General features: G+C 47.1%; 2 protein-coding genes across 4 annotated transcripts; both read left to right on the forward strand.

Annotated features, from left to right (window-relative positions):
- Positions 1–743: 743 nt before the first annotated feature.
- Positions 744–4,461, forward strand: LOC120671500 (ubiquitin-conjugating enzyme E2 22-like). Of its 2 annotated transcripts, XM_039951854.1 has the most exons (7): positions 744–1,001; positions 2,303–2,400; positions 2,515–2,659; positions 2,989–3,066; positions 3,154–3,266; positions 3,431–3,534; positions 3,731–4,440. In XM_039951854.1, the coding sequence occupies exons 2-7, from the start codon at positions 2,398–2,400 to the stop codon at positions 4,038–4,040; spliced, it is 753 nt and encodes a 250-aa protein (XP_039807788.1). In that variant the 5' UTR covers positions 744–1,001; positions 2,303–2,397; the 3' UTR covers positions 4,041–4,440. The 2 variants fall into 2 exon arrangements, with proteins under 2 accessions (XP_039807788.1, XP_039807787.1); XM_039951853.1 differs by lacking the exons at positions 744–1,001; positions 2,303–2,400 and having other exon boundaries at positions 2,482–2,659; positions 3,731–4,461.
- LOC120671501 (ubiquitin-conjugating enzyme E2 22-like) lies at positions 865–19,465 on the forward strand. 2 transcript variants are annotated; one of them, XM_039951857.1, is made up of 7 exons: positions 865–1,001; positions 17,478–17,577; positions 17,693–17,837; positions 18,137–18,214; positions 18,355–18,467; positions 18,624–18,727; positions 18,911–19,459. In XM_039951857.1, exons 2-7 carry the CDS (start codon positions 17,575–17,577, stop codon positions 19,224–19,226), a joined length of 759 nt encoding a protein of 252 aa, XP_039807791.1. In that variant the 5' UTR covers positions 865–1,001; positions 17,478–17,574; the 3' UTR covers positions 19,227–19,459. The 2 variants fall into 2 exon arrangements, with proteins under 2 accessions (XP_039807791.1, XP_039807790.1); XM_039951856.1 differs by lacking the exon at positions 865–1,001 and adding an exon at positions 15,288–15,495 and having other exon boundaries at positions 18,911–19,465.
- The last annotated feature ends 471 nt before the right edge of the window (positions 19,466–19,936 follow it).

The following is a 19,936-nucleotide window of genomic DNA, read 5'->3' on the forward strand; positions in this document are numbered from 1 at the left end:
CTTCGCAGGGAGAGGGAGATGGAGATGGAGATGGAGACGGAGGGGAGCGAGGAGATGCAATGGCGGAGAAGAGAGAGAGAGAGAGAGAGAGAGAGAGAGAGAGAGAGAGAGAGAGAGAGAGAGAATGAAGCAAGGCAAGTCTGGGAATGGAGATGAAAGAAAGAGAAAGGCAAAAGGAGAGTGGAATGGATACAATACATCAGGAATAGAAGGTTGGAATGAGCATGGTGTTGACCAGCGCGAATACTAAAGCATGGATGGGTGGCCGCGATAAGGCTTGAGGCCGCAAACCGTTGTGGTGCTGCTTTTTCGTATATTGCCCTTTGAAACCTGCACCGTTCCATTGATCGCCCTCCAGCAGGTCGATCCAACAATCTAGAGAAGGCAAAAGTTCCGTCACATGAAAGTCGTCCACTACCACTCATCGCCATCAGTTCCGAATCCACGAACCGATTCGGCTATGGCGTGTCGCCGCCTCGTGCAGGCCGGCGATCGGCGAGACGGCGGCGCTCGTCGCCGATGCCAATAATTCAGGTGGGTCAGGCGTTCTCACCTCGCGGCCCCGATTCGATCCCCAACGGCTACCAAAGCCGGCGCGGACGGAAGCACCAAACCAAACGGGCCGCGCCGCGCCCACGTGGGCCCGCGCCATCCCCGCCGCTCCGGGCCCGGGGCCCCGCCCGGACTCAACGGTCGGATCTCTCGTCCCTATCATCCACCGCTCCCGTTTCAGACAGCAGTGGGTTCTCATCAAGGCTCTCAACCACTTCCCTTCCCCCTTCCGATTCCGCCCAGCCCTCTACTCTCCCCCGAATTGAAATCCTCCTCCTCCCCGCCTAGGGTTTCGCTTCCTCCACCCCGCCGTCCGTTCGAGCATCCTCCGCCCCACCGGCGGCTGCGGCGGCCGCCACCCCTCCTCTCGTCGCCCGGAGACTTCCCCTACCGCCGCCCGTCTGGGTTGCCTGCTCGGCCGCTCCCCGGCCGCCCCGCCCTGACCCGAGGTAAGCGCCTGCGCTTCCAGTTTCCCGATCGATCAATGCCCTCGTTGTAGTGTGCACCTGCCTGCCGCGCGGGGTCTCGTCCCCGGACCACCGGCTGGCGTAGACTGGTGTTGCGGGTAGGGCGAGCAGAGCCGCGGAGCGAGCGAGCGGGTAGTCGATTTCTTGTTCTGGGGCAGAGGGGATGTCGGCCGGCCTCAGATCCACCCGCGCCGATCGTTTCAACTGTAAGCGAGCGGTCGGTCGACTGGTCTTCGCCTCGCGTTTCCCCAAACCTAATTTCTGGGCAGACATTTCTGAATTCACAGCGGGTGAGCCCCAGGATGTGGTGACCATGGGGTGTGCCTTGTTCTAGCACGCTGCCCAGGCCTAGGTGGATCGGCAGGGGTTTGTGTGGCGCAGGCTGGTTCACGTGCCCACTCGCGCTTGTGGGGTGTAAGGAGGGAGGGTGCAATTGGTACTTTCAGTACCAGCAGTGATGGTTCATCCTGTTATGGTCATGTTATTATTAATAAACTTAGCTCGTGGAAGGTGTACCATGCTAGATTAACGTGATCGTTGTTGCATGGGACTAGGAATGTACTGTATTTAGAGCCAAATTGTCAGTTACATGTTCTTGCTGAAATGCTCAGTCGTAGTAATTTATGGAAGATTTTGATACACGGCAATAGTTGCTGCCTGCGGGAGTTACTGGCTACACCTTTTTTATTTCCTATAGCATTGAATTAGTAATGCAGAACTTGTGTGTGTGCTTGGCATTGATGTGCGCACTCGCTTGCTGTACAAAGGGGCACAGGGAGGGAATAAAGGTTGTTATCTTGCGGAATTTCCTTTTCCAGTGTTTGGTCGTTTAAATATTAATTTAACGTGGCCTGTGTAGGTTAAGGAAATATTAATATGGGTAAAGTGGCATGTGCTGTATCCCTTGTAGCTAAGTTATGGAAGATATTGATACGTGGCAGTAATAGCTCCTTGCTTGGGGGCGTTACTGGATACACCTTGTTTTCATTTTAGAGCATTGAATTACTAATGTAGCACTTGTGTGCGTGTACTTGGCATTGATGTGTGCACACACCTGCTGTATGAGGGGGCACAGGGTGGGGATAAAGGTTGTTATCTTGTGGGATTTTCCTTTTCAGTGTTCGGGTGTTTATCTTGTGGGATTTTCCTTTTCTGTGTTCGGGTGTTTAGATGTTAACTTAACATCACCATGTAGATTAATGAAATATCAACACAGGTATTGTACTTACCTCATTTAAGTGTCCTACCCGAATTGCTAAATCACAATGTATTGCTTTCCCTAGGTCATTTGTGGCACCAAGAGTGCCAAGAGTGGAACAGCGAAATTTCTAAGTGAAGAATAAAGGTGGGTTTGAAGCTATCTTCTGTTGTTGCTTCCATGGTGAGCATTGAAAATTTTCAATTGTTTAGTATTTTCTGTGGTGTGGGAGAGACATCACTGCAATTCAACTGTGCTGTATCCCATGATTCTAATGGCATGTGTATGACACTGAAGGCAACCAACGAGAACCTCCCACCAAATGTCATCAGGCAATTGGCTAAAGAATTGAAGAATCTTGATGAGTCACCTCCAGAAGGGATTAACGTGATTGTCAATGATGATGACTTCACCACTATTTTTGCTGACATTGAAGGCCCTGGTAACATTCTTTCAAGATCGCTTTACTCCGGCCAGTATTTTTGGTCTTTGCTCTATAAATTTACATGCATATGCTGCTATACTGATCATGCTTTCTACCTGCTTTGAGTAAAATTGTGTCTTACGCGGTTACACCATCCCATATTTATTTATTTCTATGTTTAGGGCTACCTTTTCAAAAAATGTTTAGGGCTAAGTATTAATGGTGCATTTCCTCTTCTGGGAGTGTATAACTGCATATTATGAATCTGAAGCGGCGATAGTTTCCTTTTTTCTGTTTCGCTACTTTCCAATATTACATCTGAAATTTTTAATCTGGACATGTTGCAGCTGGAACTCCATATGAGAATGGAGTGTTCAGGATGAAGCTAATATTGTCTCGCGACTTCCCTCAATCTCCCCCAAAAGGTAGTTGTTTTCTGAGATTTCCAAAGTTCTTAGTAATTAATCTAGTTCTTGAAGTGAAGCCTTCTGACATTTTCCTTTGATTTGCAGGATTCTTCTTGACAAAAAATTTTCATCCAAATATAGCTACTAGTGGTGAGATTTGTGTAAACACACTGAAGAAGGATTGGAATCCTGGCCTTGGATTAAGACATGTTCTTCTGGTAAGCTTGGAGTTCAGCGCACATCAACCATTAGCCCAATATTTTGTTAGTTGTATTACAAAATCTCTTTTGAAACAATTTAAGCTTCGAGAACAGCTGGAATAATTTCCAATTACTGTCACAACATAGTGGAAACTTATTGAGTTGCTTGGTGTGCTCAACAGGTAGTGAGGTGCCTTCTGATTGAACCATTTCCTGAATCTGCGCTGAATGAACAAGCTGGGAAAATGTTACTTGAAAATTATGAGGAATATGCAAGGCATGCAAGGTCAGCCCTATGCTTATATGTTATCAACTTGGAGTAGAGCTCATAGATGTTCTCTTGTTAGGAAAAACTGCAGTTTTAGGATCATTGGATTCTTTATGCCAGCAATGCTCACCCAACACTACTACAGCAACCATCTGAGAAAATCGATCTGATCGCACCACTTATGTCTATGATTTTCAATGTGCCCATAATGCAGGTTATACACTGGCATCCATGCACTTAAACCTAAGAATAAGTCCAAGACTGGAGCTATTTCTGAGTCGACCACAGCTTTGAATGTGGACAAGTCAAGTACTGCTTCCAGTGAGAAAACACCATCGATGCCACCAGCAGTATCCACTTCATCCAGAGCATTTGGCACAAACTTGCAGGATCAGAACCCAACTGTTTCTGATCCTGCCGTAGTAGCTGCAGCAGCACGAAAGAAGGATGGCCCGATGGCCTCCAAAGCTCCTCTTGATAAGAAGAAGATGGATGCGCGGAAGAAGAGCTTGAAGAGATTATAGGCGAAAACATCCCGGGAAAAGGATTCAAATTTGTTCGCATGCGCCGAGTTCAGCAGATGCTTAGTGAAACGGGGGGCAAAAATAAGTGGAGAGGCATCTGATCTGGCTTTCGGGACAAAGTGGGGAACGGGGCGGGGCCAGAAGGGAATAATGTGAACTGGGTCCTTCGGGACAACTGTATTATGTGCAATGTCAATCATTTGGAAGACCCCCTGCCTATTTTCTTTTGTTGTTTCTCATTTGTCTGATGCAATTGATGCAAATCGACCAGCATGCCCTACAATTGGCCGTACCATGAGCAACTGGCAGAGCGGCAGGACGTAAATGTCCTACCCACCTACCCGTTGCCCCTCCTACGGATCCACCTGTGATTGTAGTCAGAGCGACTTGTGCGTCTGAATGTCTGATTCTTGCTTCAGTAGTAAGGGTGTGTTTGGTTTGGGATGGCCGGATGGGTTGAACCTGTCCCGTTTGATTTTTGGTTAGAGGGTTGAGGTTGTGTTGATGTTGTCTCTTGTTTTATGTTTGGTTGTAAGAATATGGACGTGGGTTGAGGTAGCTTTTTTAACACCGATAGTAAGTCCTACTGCGGGATCCACATGTCATTCACTCTGCTCACCTTCTTCCTCCCCCCCTCCTGGCTCCACATCGGCCTGCTGCTCGCCAGCACAGCGCCGTGGCCCCCTCTCGCAAGTCTGTGCTCAGCCGGTGCCGCTCCTCCCTCCTTCGCCCGCCCTCGGTTTGGATCTTGGCCTGTGCCGCTCGTCCCTTCTCCGCGCGGAGCTCCGTCGGTGCTGCTCCTCCCGCTCCCGGCCGCCGCATTCGCGCCTACGCCCGCTCCTCGCTGTGGCCGCGCCTCCTCACACACCTGCGCCGACGGCCCGCTCCCGGCCGCCGCGTCCACGCCTCCGCCCGCTCCCCATTGCGGCCACGCCTCCTCCCGCACCCGCGCCGGCAGCCTGCCTCCGCCCGCAGCGTCCGCGCCTCCGGCCGCTCCGCCGCGGAGCCATGACTGAGCTCCACTTGCCCCCAGCTTGAACGGAGCTGAGACGACATGCAAGTGGGTTGGGGTGGTCCGCTCGATTTGGACAGACCATCCCAACTCGGATATAAGGAATATACTCGCTTTAGGTTGGACCCAACTCACCTTTTTTTGCAACCAAACGCGGGTCGCACCCATCCCAACCCACTTCAACCCAACAATCAAACACATACTAACTGGCCGGAAAAGGTTAAGGTGCTGCCTTCACCAAATACTCTATTGGATAATCTTTGCCGCGGACTGCCGTGGTAGGCTGGTAGCATGGTTAAGGCTTTGTCCAAAGGCAATAACGATGGCCTTTGTGGAGCTGAGAATCAATAAAATAAAATAAAGGTAAGGGAGCTCTTCTGGTTCTGGTTTTTGGAACAGTATCACTCAGCATCTGGGTAACCAGTGGCGGAGCTGGGATTCAAATTGAAGGGGGCTCATTTTTCTTTCTTCTTCCTCCCTCCTCTTTTTTTTCTTTTTCCTCTTCTTCACTCATGCTTGAAAAATATTGGGGGGCTTTGGAGAGGCTCCATAAGTTCCATGGGAGTAGGGGGCTGGAGCACCCCAGCACCCCCATGGCTCCGCCACTGTGGGTAACCGTACCTAGAGTCAGGCGACGGATCCGTCGCTAGCGAAGGGAATCATGTGATTTCTCTCCCTGCCACGGCAGTGAAAGCCAGCTCTAAGCTAGCCCGTTGGAGGCCTAAGATCTGATACGTGGAGTAGCTTAGTAGGCTAGTTGTTGGTTGTAAGCTAAAAGGACTCTCCAGCCGGTTACCCTCGCCATTGGCACGGCAACCCAACGAAATCATCGTTTTTTCCTCAGAGAAAAGTTAACAAGTCAATCTTCATACGCGCTCGTAGACCCCAAATAACTGGAAGCCAAAGACTCAAAACAGTTCGTCTGGCTGTAGAGCGAGTCGCCGGCGGCGATCATATTCCTCGCCTGGTTTTCGAATCCGTGGGCACAGGGCAGGAGGACCAACGGCTACCCACGGGCCACGGCACGGGGGCCAGCGGTCAGCACGTACCGAACGCGTCGGCAGGTGGGACCCATCAGCCCTCCCGGCCCCACCCAGCAGGCCGTGTGTGACGGAACCGCCAAATTAAAACTCTAATTAAGCGTAATGGCCGTCACTTGAACACATCGGGCTCATTAGCTTAACGGCTTAATTTGGCGATCCTTTCGCAACCCACGTCCCGATCGAAACATCACCGATAGTCCCACGCGAAGGTGGGCGCAGATGGTACAAGCACGACACATATTTGAATATGCAACAAATATACATAGAACTTGACCTTAAGTTTTACAAACCGAGTTTGAATAAATACATAATTCACAAACTTTACAATACTGAAATCCTGGTTCGTCTAGAGGAACGGGGCCTACAGCTACCAAAAGTGAGTTCGTCTAGAGGAACGGGGCCTACAGCTACCAAAAGTGAGCCCTAGAGAGATCCCTAACTAGACGTCCGGCTCCACGACCACCCATCCCTCTGCATCCCGGCGGATGAACTTGGCGCAGCAGGGACAGAAGTCTACGTCCGCGTGCCCTGAAATAATGTTGGCAACAAACCCTGAGTATTCTAATACTCAGCAAGGCTTACCCGACCAGTGGGTATAACTTAGCCCACATAGCTAGACATGCAAGGCTTTTGGCTGGTGGTTATTTTGCAGAAAAAGCAACTAAAGTAATTCCTTACTTTCATTATTTTAGCTTCAGATTCTATAAAAAATTAACTCTCATCTCATATTCGCAAAGACCTACTATAGCAATCATGGTGATGCAAGCAATAATAATTTGGTGAGCTCAATATTTTATATAAACATACCTAACTCATATTCTACATTTTTGCTACGGTGTGACAAAGAGACCAAGGCCCTCATAACCGCGAGACACGGCGAATCGATCCGATTTAACCTTGCAAGGTGGACCTAACCAACACGGCACGTATTTGCCCCGTCGGACTATACATACCAACCATTCCCCTCCCCGCCTCGAACTACAGGAACCAGCCCAACGACATATGGTCAGCCGAGCTCAACGTGAGACCACCAAAAGTAAACACATGCATCCCAATTCTCCGCGACTACTCGACTCGCCCCAGGAGTTGGGTGCGGGTTCCTGTACTTTCGAAGCAAGGCAGTACTCGGCTTACCGGTTTCGACTACCTCCTACTCCCGGCATGCGGTTAGTACAGTTCAATCCCCGATCAGCACTGCCACATCCACCGGTCCTTAATCGACACAGACGGGGCTAAGACACCCAGGAACCCTGTCCTGCTGCCATACCTATCCATCGTCCCCGCCCGGTCTCACATTTCCATGTTCATTTCGAAACCAATCTCACCTACTGAATTATATAAAGATAATAACGTATCTCGCGAGTAACCGGAAATTACTCGACTCCTAACATCCTACATCTCGCGAGTGCAGGAGACCACTCGTCTTCTACCGGTAACATTAAGCTTAGCACAACTATCGTCCTATACATGCTAGTATAACTCCGGGAATTCTATGAATCATGCAACTAGGGTTCCAAACAATTCCTGAACTTAATGCACAAGTAATAAAAACATACATAGGTGTCTTAATTTAAAATACTAGGATGTGCACCGGGGCTTGCCTTGCGCCTGCTGCTCAACACTGGGGCCAGAAGGGCCTTGGGCCGGGTGCTCACACCTCTCCTCTTGGGCTTGCGTCGTTTGCTCTTGTGGTGCCGCGATCGCCTCAAAGACGGCTCCCTCAGATGCGGATGCTACACGTATGCATATGAATTAAATGAGTGCAGCCCAAGAATGTAACTAGTTTACTTTAACTGAATTACCCTGCGGACTGTCCGCGCCCGAGTGGCGGACTGTCCGCCGCACTATCCTACCAACCCAGCAGAGGCAACAACGTCTCTGGAACTTTTTCCCATTTTACCTGCGGACTGTCCGGCCACCCCTGGCGGACCGTCCGCAGTTCAAGTACTCAACCCACCAGAGACGAAAACGTCTCTGGACAATTTCCTAGACTCTACTGCGGACTGTCCGCGCCCAAGTGGCGGACCGTCCGCAGTTCAACCCTGCGAACCCCCAGAGACGACATCGTCTCTGGAACAAATTCAAGCCTCAACGGCGGACCGTCCGCTCCCCTATAGCGGACTGTCCGCAGTCAACCTTGCAAAAACAATCAGAGGCACCACATCGTCTCTGGACAAAAACTAACCTGACCGGCGGACCGTCCGCGCCTCCCAGGCGGACCGTCCGCGATAACTAATTTCTGACCTTCGCCCTAGGCGGCAGCAAGGGCGGCGGCGACGGCGGAGGCCGTGCTCCGGCGCCGGCGACACGTCATGGAAGGGGAAAAAGGCTGTGAAGCATAAGGGACTCACCACGAATCCATTCCCGCGGTCGGTTCGAGTGGAGGACGACCGGAGAGGCGGATCGGCGGTGGAGCAAGCTTCAAGCACCCCCAATGGTGTCCGGCGGTGGTGGAAAGATTCCGGCCGGGGATAAGCCGGTTTAGGGGTTTAGGAAGGTGGAGGAGGTGCCGAGGAATGTTCCCAATGCGAGGAATCAAGGTTTGGTGGACGGAGGAGGGAGATCGAAGCAAGGGGCGACGATGGCGCGGGAGCTCGAGCTCCGCTCGGCTCTGCAAGAGAAGAGGAAGAAGAGAGGATTGACGAGTGGGTCCCAAGCCCATCCAGATAAATATCTGGGCGACGCCTCGCGGACTGTCCGCCGTCACCTCGCGGACTGTCCGCGTGGTGGTTGTTACACCGTGCTCCAGATTGGCAGGCAGCAGCTTCAGCAGGCAGGCAGCGAATTCCCGTTTCGGCAACTCGACGCTCTCGTCCGCTCTCCTCTTCCCTCCTCTCCTTCCGCGCGGTGTGCTCTTCGCTTCTCCCCGCGCCTAGGGTTTCTTCTGTTGGGTTTAGTCACACATTAAAAATTAATATAGGGGAGTACAACATATAAGACCAAACAATTCTCACCTATCAGGCTAGTCTTTTGGATTGAGTTAGGTCCATTATCTTAATCTGTTGTACTCCGTTATGTCTGAACCTCCATATAGTTTCTAACTAGTGGTATCATAGCCCATGGGCCAACAATCTCATTCACACAATAGTCACGTCTTTACGACATTGGAGATGAAATTACTCTTGTGACGGGAGAGCTCGTTCGGATCCACATTTGGAGACTTTAGGCCGTGATGATGCCTTCTAATAGAAGATTTAGGCCCAATGTGTGACCGGAGGAGATTGTGTTGGGTTTAGTCCCATATTGGAAATTAATATAGGGGAGTGCAATATATAAGACCAAGCAATCCTCACCTATCAAGTTAGTCGTTCGGGTTGAATTAGACCCGTTATCTTAATCCATTGTACTCCGTTATATCTGGGCCTCCATATAGTTTCTAACATCATCATCCTCCTCCCCAAGAGCAGGCCTGCACTACCCCAACCGCCACGGCGGCGTCCCCTTCCCGCCGCTAGAGACTCCCGAACCGCGGTCCGTCTGAATCGTGTTAGAAATCTAGGCAATTTTCGGTATATTTTAATTCCAAAATTAAATGTATAAACTAGCAATATTTCTATGACTTTAAGGAGTAAAATAAAACATGTGAACATGTTTATACTTATCACACATATAAGCATAAACAATATAAATAACCAAAGTTTCAGGGAGTACCCTAAAGCGGGGCCGATGCCGGGGGCATTGGCTGCGCTGTTACCAACTGGAGTAGACATCTACTCGGTTGGCCTCAGTCGAAGTAGTCGAACTAAATCGGTGCAGGAAGAAGTTCGCAGTGCAGTCCCACGAACGGTCACCAAGATGTAGTCGACGTAGTCGTTCGGCCACCAGAATGTAGTCGACGTAGTCGTTCGGCTCGTCCACCAGGAAGTAGTCGTACAATCGGGCAAAGCCTTAGTATTTTTGAGCAGTCACGCTAAAGCGTTACCCAAAAACCTGATTGCCCGCCTATCCCGTGCAGGATCTCAAGGCGAGCAAGGTTTCGGAGGCCTGCTCACGCTAATTCTGTGCGCGCAGAAATTAGCGTTGGGGAACTCAGTTGTTGCAACTGGAGAGGGAGAATAGAGGAGCCGAGTTGCCTCAGTGCTCTGGTGCAGGATGGATGAGGGGAATGGCACTCCTTATATAGTGACTCAGGTGCTCAGGATCGTTGAACCTGGACACCATCAGAGTCATTTAGGTGATGCGGTTATGGCCATTAATTACAAATTTAATTGCATGTTTAATCGCACGATTAATTGCTGTCAACGGCAAAATAGCCATCACATCACATCGCACCGCACCGCACCGCGCCACGCCGCACCGCACCGCACCGCCCGTCCGTCCGGCCGGCCGCGCCGCGCCGCGCCTCGCCTCGCCTCGGCCTCGGCCTCGGCCTCGGCCACGGCCACGGCCACGGCCACGGCCATGGCCCGGCCCGGCGAGGCGAGCGAGCGCGCGCGCGTGTGGTTCACCGTCCTCCTCTTACCGGCTTCACAAGTGGTGTACAAGAAGTCCACCTTTTAAGTCGGTTGAGATCCTCCTCAATTCCCGGTACGGAATTAAACATTGATTCCCTAGCATTAATAGTGGGCTTTAAATTCTTTTAATGCTTTAGAATAAATGGGCCAAGCCCATTACTCCAACAATCCCCACCAAGAAATTTAAGCCACACTAGAAATACCCTCATTCTCTCATTGATATACCAGTATTCGACAGAGACTGTTAAGTTGAACTTCCATCTATGACAAAGGCTACACTTATTCACAACTGTGCAATGGACTATGCCTTGAATTGCCAGTTTTGTGCAAACAAGTTTGACCAGAGTCCTACACTGGTACTAGGCTGCAAAAGCATCCCCGCGGTTTGGAGCTTATAAGTCATACTCCAGGCCCTTCATGAGTTTCTAGAGAATACCCAATTCTCATAGACCATGACCAGTGGTCAAACTCATATAGGTGTGTTCCTTTCAGATGTTCTGTAGGACAACATCTTTGTTTCAAGAAAACAACTCATTTGTTTAAAAGAAACCACCTGGCACACATTAAGGTATAGACCAACCTGCCATACAGATTAGAAGAGAAATGCACCTTATACACGGAATGAGCCCTTTTCACAAAGGTTCTCTTCTCACAGTCAGACTTTAGTTTGTTTCACCATCCTAATTCACGGGATCTCCGATCACATAGGACAGGTTTCCACTATAGAATGACTCACGTGGGTCTCAAGCCCAATTCCATAGATGCATTGTCTATCACATTTCGTGAAAGACCCTTTGTAAACTGATCTGCCAGATTTTTAGCCGTCTGAACATAGTCCAGGGCTATAACTTCGGAGTTTCTCAATTTTCTGACAGATTTCAACCGCCTTTTCACATGTCTAGATGACTTCATGTTATCCTTTGAACTATTCACCTTGACAATTACTGTTTGATTGTCACAGTTCATTAGGATTGCCGGTAACGGTTTTTCAACTATCGGCAAGTCCATAAGGAGCTTACGAAGCCACTCAGCCTCAACAGTGGCGGTATCTAATGCTGTGAGTTCTGCTTCTATAGTTGACCTCGTTAAGATGGTCTGCTTGCAAGACTTCCAGGAAACAGCTCCACCACCAAGTGTAAACACATATCCACTTGTGGCCTTTATCTCATCAGCATTAGAAATCCAATTTGAATCACTATACCCTTCTAGTACCCTTGGGTACCCGGTGTAGTGAATTCCATAGTTCATTGTCCCCTTCAGATAGCGCATTACTCTTTCAAGACCCTTCCAATGATCATCTCCCGGGTTTGAAACAAACCGGCTCAGTTTGCTTACAGCAAACGAGATGTCAGGTCTTGTAGCGCTCGCTAAATACATTAATGAACCAATGATCTGAGAATATCTCAGCTGATCTCGCATTATCCTTTTGTTCTTTCTAAGAATTAAACTGGCATCATATGGTGTTGAGACAGGTTTATAGTCACTATAACCAAAGCGACTTAACACCTTCTCCACATAGTGAGACTGTGTAAGAATCACCCCACCATTGATCTCTTTTACCAGCTTTATATTAAGGATAACATCAGCTTCTCCCAGATCTTTCATCTCAAAATTTTGAGATAAAAACTCTTTGACTTCCTTAATCATATTAAGGCTAGTGCCAAAGATCAGTATGTCATCCACATACAAGCACAAAATCACTCCTTCAGCCCCACCATAGCGATAGTACACACATCTGTCAGCTTCGTTCACAACAAAGCCGGCAGAGGTCAAAGTTCTATCAAACTTTTCATGCCACTGCTTAGGCGCTTGCTTGAGACCATATAAAGATTTTAACAACTTACAAACCATTCCTTCTTGACCCTTTGATACAAACTCATCCGGCTGATCCATATAGATCTCCTCTTCTAACTCTCCATTGAGGAAAGCCGTCTTAACGTCCATCTGATGAACGAGAAGACCATAAGAGGCTGCCAAGGAAAGTAACACTCGAATTGTGGTCAATCGGGCAACTGGTGAATAAGTGTCAAAGAAATCTTCTCCTTCTTTTTGTGTATAACCCTTGGCCACAAGCATAGCCTTGTACTTTTCAATAGTACCATCTGGCCTAAGCTTTTTCTTGAACACCCACTTGCATCCAACCGGTTTACATCCATAAAGACATTCAACGACCTCCCAGGTTCCATTAGACATAATAGAATCCATCTCACTCCTTACTGCTTCCTTCCAATAGTCAGCATCAGGAGATGAATATGCCTCTTCAATGGTTCTGGGTGTATCATCTATGAGGTATACAATGAAATCATCACCAAAAGACTTTACAGTCCTTTGTCTCTTGCTCTTTCTCGGAGCATCATTGTTATCCTCCTCAGGATTTTCTACAAGTGTATGTTCATTGTGTTCTATCGGCTCAGCAGAGCCATCATCCTTGATGAACTCTTGCCTAGATGAACTTGTTTCATCTCTCATGGGAAAAATGTTTTCAAAAAATGTAGCATCTCTGGACTCCATTATAGTACCAACATGCATGTCAGGTACTCCAGATTTCACTATTAAAAATCTATATCCAACGCTGTGAATAGCATAACCTAGAAAGATACAATCCACAGTTTTAGGTCCAAACTTACGTTTCTTGGTTATTGGCACACTCACTTTTGCCAAACAACCCCATGTACGTAAGTATGACAGTGTTGGCCTTTTCTTCTCCCATTCCTCGAAAGGAGTTATCTCTTTATTCTTTGTAGGAACACGGTTTAGGACATGACATACAGTTAATATAGCCTCACCCCACCATTCCTTGGAAAGTCCCGCTGTATCTAACATGGCGTTAACCAAATCCATTAGAGTGCGGTTCTTTCTTTCGGCAACCCCATTTGACTGAGGTGAATAGGGAGGCGTCCTCTCATGAATAATACCATGTTCCTCGCAGAATAAAGTAAATAAATTTGAGAAATACTCGCCACCACGATCTGACCTAACTCTTTTGATCTTTCTCTCAAGTTGGTTTTCTACTTCAGCTTTATAGATTTTAAAGTAGTGTAAAGCTTCATCTTTTGACTTCAACAAATAGATGTAACAAAATCTAGTACTATCATCAATCAAAGTCATGAAATATTTTTTACCACCTTTTGTCAACACTCCATTCATTTCGCACAAATCGGAATGAATTAATTCTAAGGGTGCCAAGCTCCTTGCCTCCGCGGTCTTATGAGGCTTACGAGTTTGTTTTGATTCAACACATACATGACACTTAGAATTTTTGACAAAAATGAACTTTGGAATTAAGCTCAAATTAGCTAAGCGCATCATACAACCAAAATTAACGTGACAAAGCCTCGAATGCCAAACATTTGTTTCATCAACGTTAATAACATTGTATGCAATTTTATTACAAACATCTGACAAAAAAAGACGGAACAAACCTCCGCTTTCATAACCTTTTCCAACAAAAGTACCAAACTTAGACAAGATACATTTATTGGACTCAAAGACTAATTTGAAACCATCTCTACACAGTAGAGAGCCGCTGACTAAATTCTTCTTGATGGTGGGGACATGCTGCACGTTCTTCAGCTGCACGGTCTTCCCCGAAGTAAACTTCAGATTTACCGTACCAACACCAAGAACACGCGCATGTGATCCGTTCCCCATCAGCAAGGAGGAAGTCCCGCCGGTCTGGTAAGAAGAGAACAAAGAATCATCAGCACAAACATGAATATTAGCACCAGTGTCAACCCACCACTCGGGTGAACCAAAGACTGAAAGAACAGTAGGTAATAAATTACCGTACCCCGAAGTTCCTCCAGGCTCGCTAATAACCATGTTGGCGGAGTCGTTGCCTTTGCGGTTCGGACACTTTGCAGCAAAGTGATCCGTACTAGCACACACATAGCAAGCTCTCGTCTTCTTCTTCTTCTTAAAAGTGGTTGTCTTCTTAGTCTTTGGTTGGTTCTGCGGTGGCTTTTTCTTGTTCTTATGGGAGTTGTTCTTCTGAACAAGATTGGCACTTGAAGCACCAACAACTCCTTTCCCACGTATGTCCTTTGCTCTCGCCTTCTCCTCAACATCAAGAGTCCCTATGAGTCCATCTATTGTGAACTCCTGTCTCTTATGTTTTAGAGAAGTAGCAAAGTCCCTCCAAGAAGGTGGCAGCTTAGAGATTATACCTCCAGCCACAAACTTATTGGGTAACACACATGGGGACTCTTTGCTGCAATTTTTGAGATCTTTTGCCAGAGTATGTATTTCATGAGCCTGTTCCACTACAGAACGGTCTTCGACCATCCTGTACTCAAGGAACTGCTCCATGATATACAACTCACTCCCGGCGTCAGATACTCCATATTGAGCCTCAAGAGCATCCCACAAAGCTTTGCCAGTTGGCAGCCGGATATAAGAATCCACCAGGTTATCACCGAGAACACTAATGATCAAGCCTCGAAAGAGGATATCAGCCTCATCGAACGCACTCCCTTCCTCTGGAGAGAATTGTTCAGGCTTACTCACTTTCACATGGATCACTCTCGATAGTGTTAACCACAGTATAAGCCGCTCTTGCCAACGTTTGTAATTTGAACCATCAAAAGGTGGTGGTTTGATTGATGCAACAAAGCTAGATACCGAAAGCCTATTAACATAATCAGATTTTTGGATTGTTAGAAATCTAGACAATTTTCGGTATACATTTAATTTTGGAATTAAAATATACCGAAAATTGACTAGATTTCTAACAAATCGCATCTTCCCTTCGCCTCCCGTGCCGGCCCGCCCCAGAGGGGAACCCTGCGCTCCCCGATCGGTCATTGTTGCCTGGGTAGATACGAGCGGCGGCGGCGGCGATCTCTGGACGTACCGCGGGAAGCGGAGGTAGGCCAGGCCGGCGAGGGGGCAGAGCGGAGGGCGCCCTACCGTCCTACGACTCCTGCGGTCCTGCCGCGCGTCGCGGGGTAAGCACGAGCACCCGATTTCTTGCGTTCCAGGGAGGTGTCCCAGATGCGCAGTCAATCTCGTGCCTGTATGTACCGGGGCAATCAATTGTGGCTTGATTGATCTCGCATTTCCTTTACTCGCCATAGTAGATCATTTCATGAACAGGGGCGGGGACTCGGTTTGCATTCTAGTTCTTTTATGTGGGTTGGAACTGCCATTGTGTTGCTGTAGCGTACGTTACGGCACCCGAACCTGGATTTAGTAACCTGGAGCCACCTCCACACACAACTGAGGAAGTTAACGTAGTTTGATATGCTTAGGAGGCTTGCTGTTTCCTCATTCTATGTTGTTAACCACCGTGAATAGCTTGTGGAACAGCAATGGAATGTAATGTACCGTGGCTTACCACCAGAAGGGCAATTAATGGTTCTGGTTTAATTGTTTTTTTTTAAAACTAATTTAATTGTGCCATCTGCTTATTTAGTAGTTGTTTCATGTTTTGTATGTTGCTAGATTTCAGTTCTTGGCGCTGGCAGACATTGCTGGCATAATTTTTTAGCAGAATTAAATTACTATTGCAGTTCTTAAGTGTGATTTGCCGTTTGCGTGGTTGCGCACGTGTATACTTCCGTGTATGAGGGGACTGCCTATTATGGAAGTTGGTATTTTTATTAGGAACAGATTGCTATTGATATTCCGGTAGCCAGGAAAGGGTTAGTTAACCTGTGCTGTGAAAATGGCTCCTTTATAGATCAAGGAAGTTACAATTACTTTGGACATCGAACATTCCATATGCCCCTTAGTTAAGCGGTCTATCTGAAAAGCTGATGTTCTTTACCCCCCTCTACTTCTATGTCACTTTGTCGTTATCCGGTGTACCTTTACAGACGTCGCTCATATGGTGGTATTTTTTGTCGGGTATTAACATTAGTTACCGCTTAACTCATAAAATGGTTCTTGATATTTGCATCTTCTTAGGTGTATCTATAAATCTACAAGAGTTATTGATGTACAAATATGTCGTAGGAAGGGGAGACCCAGCTCACAGCCAGGGGGGGCACTGAAGGCTTCTACACCCCCCCCCCCAACCCATCCACCACTGGAAGAAACAGGCTTAGCGTGGTCGTAACCCTTTCCTAAGGGCACACCTAGCTTATACTTGAATTGAATGGCCATGGTTCGGCTGTTCCAATATGTGTGGGTCCTAGAGGCAAAATTAATAAAAGAATCATCTCTTCTTGTCCTTTGCATGACTATGATGAAGCTTCTGTATGTTCCATTTGGAACCCCCACACCCCAAAACAAATCCAACCATGGATCCACAAAATTGGCCAATCCAGTCGTTGGAGCACAAACCAGGCTGGATTTCCTCTTCTTCCTCTCCAGTCTCCAGTCTCCATGAATTGTTGGATCCTGCTGTCACTGGAGCCCACAGAGCTCGCGCGTTACCAGCAGAGACCGTTCCTCCATGCTGGATCAGTGGATCACCGCTTGCTGCTGACAGCACCAGGCGAGGGGCCACCAAATTTACCCCCACAGTGGAGGAGGGGAGGAGCTTCTGATACCGCATGGTATATCTGATGGTTGTTATGCACTGTCTCTGGATACATGCAACAAACATGGGTGGGTTACTCAACAGCAAAGAGCAATGGGCATGCACAGAAATTATTTTATTCGTTGTAGTTGAAAACTGAGTTTGCAATTCGATCTTGGGGTCTGAAATAACTATTCAACTGCTCGTATGTGAAATGCTCGCTTTCTGCTCGCCATGGTTTGATTTGGAGCACACTAGAGCTGCTCTAAAATCTGAATCCACCAGTACATGACTTCCACAAGACCTTCATTCTATTCCTTCTAGAAGAATGTCATTCTGTGCACCTGATGCATCTTTGATTTTCCTTAGTTTTTATCTTTTTGAAAATTCTTACTTGATTTTCTGATGCTCTTTATATTCACCTAATCATATCTAATACCATAAATACCTTTTGCAATTGCACAGTGCTGAATTCTTGGCAAAGGTGTTCTTCTGGTACTTCAGGATTTCTAAGTGAAGTTGCTGAAGAAGTGACTTTAAGGTGTCTGCCACTTTCGCTCCCATGGTTAGTATCTGAAGCTTAACATTTCAGGGTTACTTTTTCAGTGCGAGCATCCCTGCAAAGCAATTGTGCTATCTTTCATTATTCTAATAGCATACCTGTATGTACGTTACTGAAGGCAACCAATGAGAACCTCCCACCAAATGTGATCAGACAGTTGGGTAATGAATTGAAGAATCTTGATGACTCACCTCCGGAAGGGATCAAAGTTAGTGTTAATGATGATGACTTCACCACTATTTTTGCTGATATTGAGGGCCCAGGTAAGCTATTGGCGAGATACATTGGTTTTCACCTGCCATTGTTTTGGTGCTTTCATGATTAATTTTTCATCCACCTATGCTGATCGCGCTGTTGTACTTGCCTTGCTCGTATTGGTAGTCTTTTTTTTTTTAGTCAATGGCATTTCAGCACACTGTTTGTTTTGAGCTAAGTATTTGATGCTTGTCCTTCTGACAGTGCATGTGATGGAACTTAGAGTGCTTTGAAGTTTCTAAGTTCCTTCTATCTTGCACTACTTTATATATTTTGACCTGATAATGTGAATTGCAAAACGGTGCAGCTGGAACTCCATACGAGAATGGAGTATTCAGGATGAAGCTGTTATTATCTCGTGACTTCCCTCATTCTCCTCCAAAAGGTAAAGTTATTATCTCGTGACTTCCCTCAATCTCCTCCAAAAGGTTATTACCTTTTGAAACTTTCAGAATCTTTGTTAGTAAATTTATTTCTTTTAGTAAAGTTGTTATCTTAAAGCCTTTGGTTTTCTACTTACTACAGGCTACTTCTTGACAAAAATTTTCCATCCAAACATAGCAACTAGTGGTGAGATATGTGTGAACACACTAAAGAAGGATTGGAATCCTAGTCTTGGATTAAGACACATTCTGCTGGTAAGCTGAAAGTGCAACGCCCTAGTTCTGTTTTTCTGCTAATTGCATGATGTTTCTGTAAGCAATTGCTAGGTCTGATTTACCTCTGACGGAGGTCAAACTATTGTTACAACATGCGAGGACGTATTATGAGCTGCTTGTTCACCTGTATGGCAGGTAGTGAGATGCCTTCTGATTGAACCATTTCCTGAATCTGCCCTCAATGAACAAGCTGGAAAGATGCTACTTGAAAATTATGAGGAGTATGCACGGCATGCAAGGTCAGCCTTCAATTTTATGTTCTCAGCCTTGGCTAGCCTCAACATTTTTTTCCTTTATGGCAAAAATTATTAGGATATAGCATGCAAGGAATGTTGGCAATTATGTCAGATGACATCTGTTGCTGAAGTGTCTTCTAAAGCTATGATCAGTCCCTGATTATCATATCTTTTCTCCACATGCAGGCTATACACTGGTATCCATGCGCTCAAGCCTAAGAACAAGTCGAAGAGTGGAGCTATTTCTGAGTCAACCACAGCTCTAAATGTGGGCCAGTCCAATACCGTTCTCGGTGAGAACACACCTTTGGCATCAGCAGCGATATCTACCTCTGCTGCGGCGAAAGCATTAGGTAAAAACTCACAGGATCAGAATGCTGCTACGTCTGATCCTGTTGTAGGAGCATCCACTGCACCCAAGAAGGATGTGCCACATGCCGCCAAAGTTCCAGTTGATAAGAAGAAGCTGGATGCAAGGAAGAAGAGCTTGAAGAGATTGTAGTCGAATAATCCTGGGTGGTGAGGGGTGCTTAGTGGTAGATAAAATAATGATGCCTTCACTAGTGCTAGATTCAACAGATGCCGGGTAGAACTGAAGAAAAGTGAAGAGGACAAACAGCGCGAGAGGCATCCCATGGCTGGCGGTCTGTGGTCTCAGCTGGGACTCGGGACAAACTGTCTGTGCAATTACAGTTATTCATTTGTTTGGAAGAATACTTGCCTTTTTTCTGCTGATTCCCACTATCACTTTGTTTAGTCTTGTTTCTGTGTGGCTGTGTTTAGATATATGCTTCATGGAGCAGCGAGTTCAGTGAGCCTGAAGCCTTCTTTGACGAATAGCTGAGTGCTAAAGAGAAAAAGGCAGTAGATTCTCATCCTGAACCAATCAACAGTAGACACAAGGAAGCTACAAAATCTTTTTTCCCCACCATAGCGATCACTCGGCTAGATCAAAATCTGTTCCTTTGGGTAGCCGTAGGGCTGGGACCTAAATTGGGAAACCGTGTTCCGGACTGATTCTCAGCCCACTTCCTTTTGTCGCCCTTTTCAACCCGCAATCTCATGCCGTGCCACCTCGATCCTTTAGGTATGGAAAGGCCTTTTACCAACACTAATCTCCCTACCACCATATGCCCATATCCCACTAGCAGCACATCACTCCAGCACTCTCTTGTTCAAGCACTAGGTCATGTCGATTGTCCTTTTCGAGAT

Source organism: Panicum virgatum, chromosome 4N (assembly GCF_016808335.1).
Source record: "Panicum virgatum strain AP13 chromosome 4N, P.virgatum_v5, whole genome shotgun sequence".
NCBI classification, from domain to species: domain Eukaryota; kingdom Viridiplantae; phylum Streptophyta; class Magnoliopsida; order Poales; family Poaceae; genus Panicum; species Panicum virgatum.